Raw genomic sequence first — 7696 nt, 5'->3', positions numbered from 1 at the left:
GTGTGTAGACCAACAGTATCTTCTGTTCTGAGAATCAGAAGAAGAAAAATAAAAAAATCCCTGACAGAGCTGTTTGCTTGTCTTTCATTGTAATGCAGGCCTGTCAAGTCTCATGTGATGAGCATCAGACTTGCTCTTTTACCAACTGCTTTCTCATTCCCTACTGTGGCATCTCCAGTTCACGCATCAGCAGTGTACTGTCATGCGGCCTGACGTGCGAGTCTGGTCTGTTGGGATTTTAAGGATTTGCAGAATCTGCCAAAGTCACAAAGCCAAGTATCTATATAGCAGTGAAGAATCTTCATCTGTTGCAAATACAACATGGTTTACCTTATGACAAGATTCTATGTACTTTATCTGTCTTCTAGCCTGACAAGAACTGCCCACAGATTTTTTTTCAATGGCTGTGTATTGGAGATCTGTGCTTGAGACAGATCTTGTCTCAGGGCCAAATCCATTATCAATTTCTAGCTTAATTTCAGAACTGTATTTTGTTAGTTTGTGCTTGGCTTCATGATGAAATAATGTTTAAAACTGGAAATAAACATTCCTGAGGTCTCTAATCACCATTTTCTTGCTCTCTACATTTCCTGTTTACCTACTCAAAAGATCTCATACTTTTTTTTTATTTTTGAAGAAATATCTGAAGAAGGGACACCTCAACATTTACATTTTGCAGTCATAAGCCAGATTTGAAAACATGACAGACTGAGCGAGAGTGAATGACCTTTATTGCTTTGTGAAATCCTCGTGACTTTTTTTTTTCTGTTCTCTGCATCCAAAGTCCAATCTCAGGATAAGACAAATGGCATGCTGGAGCAAAAGAAACACTGTTTTCTAAAAGGTCAGCAGAAAAAAAGAAAGCTATTTGACCTTATGGAAGAGAACATGAGAGAAAACATTGTCAGGTGGCACTGATCTTTCATAATAGTTAGAATTATGTACCTAGTAAGAACCTCTATTTTCTTAAATCAAAAATTTAAAGTATTTGTATGTTGATCTAAGAATTACAAGAAAGGAAATACGATCCTTAGTTAACGGTCTTTGCCTTATTATTCTCCATATTAACTCAGATTTCTTCTACTTCTGAATCTCTCTTACTCGCTAATATTACAGCATGGCTTATACTTTGAAAGTTTTGAAAGCACAGAGAATATTTGCTGCCAATACATGCACCGAACTTAAGTCACATCATCATGTAAGCTATACCATGTAACCTATACCACGTAAGATAACACATCTGTGTTATCTTTACTTATGTAGACCTCTAGTGCAAAACTGAGAAACAGCTTTGTTAATATTCTCCATAATTCCAGAGTTTATGCATTCAGAACAACTCACTTGGTTACAAACCAGCTGCCTCCTGGTGCCTTTATTATTACATGTTTTCTTACATTTCATATGCAGCTCTGAAAGTCATTGTTATCTTCTACGTGCTGTAGAATAATGTTTTGGGCACAACCCAAACTGTGTTACAAAGATTAAAAAGTTTCCCAAAATCCCACAGTTCTACATCTACATAACTCTTACATGCTATATACAAATATATTCACACCTAGCTATCATTATCTTACATGCAGCATGTTCATTCTGGGTTAGCCTTTGTGATGACTTATGTTGTTTGAATGACTTTTTGCCATAGCCTAAGGAAAACTAATACTTCTCTTACTTTAGTTTCAGTCAGCAAATAATACCCAGCTTGTTACGTGAATCACATTTGGTATGGGGGAAAAAAAATTTCTGTGATTGTAGGAAAAACAAATGAAAAGAAGGTGGTATAATCAATACACCTGAAAATCAGAATTGATATTCATGACTATTCCTCTGGCGCTTCTACTACACCTGGTTAAAAGAATGAGGCATTTTATTAAACTGGATCCCCTATAGATTAACACCTGGTGAAAATACATAATTCATAGAAATTAGGTTTAAAAGAGAGCTTCAAATACACTGTGCTTCAAAAATATTAATATATTGTGGCCCAGTGATTACTAACCAACAGAAACTGTTGACCCATGAACCCAGTGCTCTGTGGACAAGAGTATTCAGGAGAATCATCACAGCAGGCCACTGGACTACCATGCTTGAGGTACAGAAGCTTGCTAATGTATAGCACTATACTATTTCATTCTGGTTCATTCCTCCCCAATACTGTCTTCAAAAGCCTCTGAAGAAGACAGAAAGAAAAAGATGAAGTTTCTTCCAGACAAAAAAAAAGACAAAAACAGAGAAATAAAAAACTACCCCAGCATCATGTCTTCAACCAAGACACAAGGCAAATTGACAGGGCCAGACTGGATGGAGCTCTGAGCAACCTGGTCTAGTGAGTGGAGTCCCTGCTCAGCACTGAGAAGTTGGAACCAGATGATCCCTTCCGACACAAACCACTCTGTGATTCTACAAAATCAGTGTTATTTGTGCATTTTTATGCATTTGAAAATTAAAAAAAAAAAAAGAAAAGTATTGTCTATGTCTGTTTACTTTAACATTTGCACTAGAAGAAAATAAACCCCATGCTTCACAAAAGTACATATGATAATGTAGAAGTAACACAGCTTCATGTTCTATTAATAGTTGCCTGTATGGAGATTTTAAGTAAGAGACTGCTTCAAGAGTTCAGTGTTAAGATAAATGCACATATAATTGAAAGCTGTGGAGGATCTTTGTCTTGGGATAAATTTGGGAACCTGGCACCATTTAAGTCTTAAATTTCTAATGTATCTGTAAACTTTAGAAGTTTAATATAACAGTAAACCCATAGTATCTATTTTCTCAATTCCATAATCAAAAACTTCTCAGAACACTTGAATCTACTTTTCAAACAACTATTCAGCTAGGATTTAAAGTGGCATTTCAGAATGAGGAGTGTTTTATGGAAAACTATATTTTAATATATATTCAGGACTATGTGGTAAATTTATAATAGTTTCTAAAACCAAAACTCCATGAAACAAAGCTTTCATAGGAGAAAAAAGCTCTCTGTTTTTCCCTAACTGCAATTGATAACACATATAACGTGCCCTGATTTTAGAGGGAAATGGGTTGTTACTCATGATTTTTGGTAGGTATTCACTTAAAATCAATAGTAAGACTAAATTGCATGCATTAAGAAAACACAAAAGTAATTCTTAACACCTATGCAGGTGGGTCTAAAACACTGAGCAAATTCAAGATATCTACAATGGCAGAAACAGCAACATTCTGTGTTTCATGCAGGAAAGAAGGGTGAACTCCACAAAATGCACATCTTTGAAAAATACATCCTATCTTTGTATCATAGTGGGGTAGGTATAAACAGCTGCAAATAAAATCAAAAACTTGCAAAGCTAGGATGAAATTTCTTCTGGTACACACTTTAATCCATATTCATGTCTCTATGACATAATTTTTTTGTTAGCACAGCTCCTATGGGTGCTTCACTTCATGCAATGTATACCACATGTGTAAAGTGGATAACCCACAGGGCAAACTGCTGTTCCCATGGTGTCTCAGCCACCACTGCTGCCTTCTCCTGCCCTTTCCTCTGCCTGGAATGCATCTAGCTCTCAAACCTTGGGCAGACATCTCCAGAGTCACCCCTGGCTCATCTTGACCCTTTCATTAGAACAGAACTTGCCAAATCTGAAATCTGACTCCAACAGCCTTTATACATTTTTCTACCCTGTATGGACCTGTCCATTTGAACCTAAGGTAAATGGACTCTGCATTAAGAGGATGGGGTTAAGCAAAAGTGCTGATACAGATATTTAAAACATCTACTGGGATGGTTGAACACCACCTCATAATGACAACAAAAGCGGCTGCCACTATCCAGAAGAGATGTCCACACGTCCATGGCCCAGCAGCACGACGCGGAGCTGCCCGACCCTGTTTGCCAGCCATCGGACAAAGGCCAAGCGAGACAAGAGAAAACAGGACAGCGGTATGCGATGAAGAGACAGCCCAGGGACAGTCACTGTGCACAGCAAGGTCACTGACCAGCAGTCCTCAAGCTGAAGGGTGCTCGGTCCCCCAGCCCCAGCGCTGGAGGTGGGCCACGTGAGAACGGGATCAGCCCGAATGCGGGTGCGGGATAACGGGGCGGGAGCGGGATAACGGGGCAGGAGCGGGATAACAGAGCGGGACAACGGGGCGGGAGCGGCCCCGGGCCCCGGAGCCTGCGGGCGCGCCGTCCCCCTGCCCACAGAGGGCGCTGTGCAGCTCCGCGCCCGGGCCCGGGTGAGCCCGCTCCGCTCCATCGAGCGGCTTCCGCAGCCCTCCGAGCTGCTCCACCGGCCGGCGCTGCTCCTCCGGCTGTGGGCGGTCGGGCCGGGAGGACAGCGCCTCCGCCGAGCCGGCGGTGCCTGCTCGGCCCGCTCGGTCTCCGCTTTCCGCCTCAGCACGGGCACAGCGCGCCGCGCCCCCGCCCCACCACAGGGCTCCCGCTCTTCGGCCCCGCCGCCCTCTGCGGCCTCGAGCCGGGATCGCGGAGCTGCGCGCCCGCCGCGCTGCCCGCTCGGCCCCGCCCGCTCGCGGCCTGACGCCGAGCACCTCGGGAGCTGTAGTCCCTTCACCCAGAGGCGAGGGCGGGGGACTCGGGCAACAGGACTACGGCTCCCGGGAGGTCACGGGAGGGAGGGCGGGGCAGGCCGGGGGCGGAGCGGGGACAGCTCCGGTGCTGATCTCGACGCGGGTTTGCCGCCAGAGCCGGCGGGCGGCGGCGGCTGTTGGCGTGCGGCAGCGAGCGGCAGCGGGCGGGCGGCGGGGCCGCGCCCGGCGATGAGGCACGAAGCGCCCATGCAGGTCGGTCTCCGGGCTGGAGCGCAGCGAGGGGTGCGGCGGGCGCGGTGTACCGAGAGCCGGGACGGGGCAGGAGCCCCTCCGCCCGGGCCGCCGGGCCGCCTCTGCTGCTGCGGGCAGAGGGTGAGGGACACTCTCTGCCCGTGTAGGGGGCCCGGGGCGTGTGCGAGGAGTCGTGTCCCCAGCAGGGAGGGCCCGTCGCGGGGCAGCGGGTGGGTTTCGAGTCACGCTCGGGCACATGGAGTGGTGATTTTCAGATACTGCCCCCCGAGCGCCGGGCGCAGCTCTCCTGGGACCGCCTGGCTGTCAGGCTGGGTGGTGAGCTGTACCGAGGGCCCGCCGAGGTGCACGGGAAGTTGGCACGGTCCTCCACCTGTGTAGTCATGGAGCAGTTGTCCACCTGCACCGGGGAGAGGTGGCTCATGGCTAGAGCTGGGGGAGTGGAAAAGAGGGGCCCCTTCTCAGTTTTTATGTATGGAAAGATCATTTCAAAGGTGGCTGAGGGGAGGAAAAAGTTAAGAAGTGGGACGTAATTTGTAAATTATCTCCTTTCCCAAGGAAAGAAGTGAAAACAATTTTCCTTAGTTTTTCATATCCTGTTGTCACTGGCAGTAGGTATGTCTAGACAAGGTATATTTATAGCAGACACGTCCAAACACAATGGAGATGGGCAATAGCAAGCCCTTACAGTGGGCTGCTGCTTACAGATATTTAAGAAGTTATTATAAAATTATGGTAAAAAAGGCCAAATAAAGCTATTAGATACAGGAGTTTGCATGACAATTCAGCTCCTATCATTCATCAGAATTATTAGATATGTCAATGTGAGTTCATAGTAGAAGCACTGGAGCACAAGAGCCACTAAGTCCACAGAGAATCTCAAATATACCTTTAAGTTAACTAATCTAGCTGCATCTCGAGTCTGTAGTCCTCCTTCTGCCACTCCCCCTTTTTGGAAGTTTACTGTGGAAGTTAGATACTTCGTTCACTTGCTAGTTAGATACTTACTAACCTCCAGCTAAGAGGCACTCAGTTTATGCTATTGATAAGATCCACTGTCTGCTCCAATATATATCAGTCTAAATAGCTCTTACAGCATCATGATCAGATTACTGTCCAGAGAAATAAGCTAATGTTTTGTTCACTGGATTTTTGTTTGGTTCCATTTTGTTTTTATTTCTGCCACAAGATAATACTCCTGTTAACCTTTCTGGGTGTTTTCCCATTTTAACATGGCTTTCATAAACACACTTGGTCAGAATTGTCACTAATGCTGTCTCATCAGTGCCCTGGACAGTAGCATTGGTATTTCACTTAGTCTCTTAGTCTGATGCAGCTTCTTTGGCAAACAAAAAGGTACACTGTCTTTCCTAGTCTCCTGACTCTGAGTGCTGTGCTAAATAGGGTAAATGGCAGAAAGCTTTAGCCATCTCATTTTCATTCTTTCACATTCCCTAGTAAATCTAAATGTATTTCTTCCGGAGCACCTGGGCTGACACAGGGTTTTTTTTTTTCTTTTCACAGCAGCACTATTTGGGTGGCCTCCTAATATTCTGTGTTATACTAACCCTCTTAGGACTGTATCTCATTTTGCCACTAATGCTACCTAGAGTGGGAATTAGAAATATGCTTCCTAAGATACTCTTTTTATAGACAAAGTAAATTTGGGTTAAAGAAAGAGAAATGAGGGATAATTCACGAGCTCACCACAAGAATCCAAGTTGTTAAAACTGTTTTTTACTACCTTACATTCTACTCTTCTGGGCAGCTCCTGGCAGTGTGGCTATATTCATGTTTTGTTGATATGAAGCAGGTAGAGTTTTTCTGAAGTATTTTAAACCTTACATCCCAGTTTCTCCTTGGTATTCCCCAACTTTGCCTCTCAGTGTTCTGCTTAAATAACCCCTTTGCATTTGTAACTACATGTTTTCAATAGTGCTGGGATACATTTACATATATACATGATTCTGACCCCATAATACCTTCAAGCAGATAGGCTTTTCCTAATGCTGCCAAGTACGTTAGTTTACAAGCTGTGCTCTGCAGATGGCTGGCAATCAGTAAATTCCAAATAAGTGGCCGATGCATTGTCTACTGAACCTTGCTAATTCTCATTAATTGGTTAAAAAATAAATGATTAAGATTTGTGGGAATTGGCTCAGGTCTGCATCTGTAGATAACAATGTTGAGATCACACTAAAAATACAAGAGAGTAAGCAGCTTGCCCGAGATGTAGAAAAGAAGAAAACAAAAACCATAGGACGCCTCTGAAAGAGTTAAGATTACAATCCAGTCTCTAGATTAGTCTGATATTTCACCTCAAAAGTAATTAATTTCTTCATGGCTGGGTTATTTGTCACAGTGTTCATATACATAGGGATTTTGGTAATATTTTAACTACTCTGGTGATGTAAGTTGATCTACGCTTGAAAGACGATGTGTGGTGAGTTTCACTCGCACATTCTACATACAGTTTGGTAAGTTAGAATAATTGAATTTTTCCATTGTACTCCCTTGTTTCAATATCCATTGATTATGTTTGGCTAATAATATTTTGCAAAAGGCAGAAAGATTGCCTTGCAAAAGGCTGCATATGCAGGAAACTCTGTTTTTACTAAAATATCAACTAATGTCAGCTGCTGTATGGAAAGAAATGTATATATTTCTACCCTGTATGTAGGAAAGAATCATTTCTCTTTCCACTGCGCCTATGTGTGTATAAAGGCTGGTCAGTCAGTGCTGTTCCACTCTCATCTGACCAAAGTGATCTATTAAAAAGGACCTCAGTTACCCCACTTTCAGTGGCGGGCTTAAGAACACTAGACTTAAAGAGAGTGTTGCACTTTTAAACAACTTAAAGTTCGCTTATCCGTCTCTATCCTCACTGTGCATAGAAGGAAGACATTTTCTCTGGACT

General features: G+C 43.7%; 1 protein-coding gene across 2 annotated transcripts in view; it reads left to right on the top strand.

The window, feature by feature from the left end:
• Nucleotides 1-4752: 4752 nt before the first annotated feature.
• The window catches only part of RAB3C (RAB3C, member RAS oncogene family), a 119681-nt gene continuing 116737 nt past the window's right edge, over nucleotides 4753-7696 (top strand). The window contains exon 1 of one of the 2 annotated variants that reach the window (XM_058824138.1): nucleotides 4753-4782. In XM_058824138.1, the coding sequence (XP_058680121.1) occupies nucleotides 4759-4782 (24 nt within the window). In that variant the 5' untranslated portion in view covers nucleotides 4753-4758. Of the gene's footprint in view, nucleotides 4801-7696 lie in introns of both variants that reach the window. The other variant, XM_058824139.1, reaches the window with a different exon arrangement.

Source organism: Ammospiza caudacuta, chromosome Z (genome assembly GCF_027887145.1).
Source record: "Ammospiza caudacuta isolate bAmmCau1 chromosome Z, bAmmCau1.pri, whole genome shotgun sequence".
NCBI lineage: Eukaryota > Metazoa > Chordata > Aves > Passeriformes > Passerellidae > Ammospiza > Ammospiza caudacuta.
The sequence above is the reverse complement of the archived record's forward strand: the minus strand, read 5'-3'. Positions and strand labels throughout refer to the sequence as shown.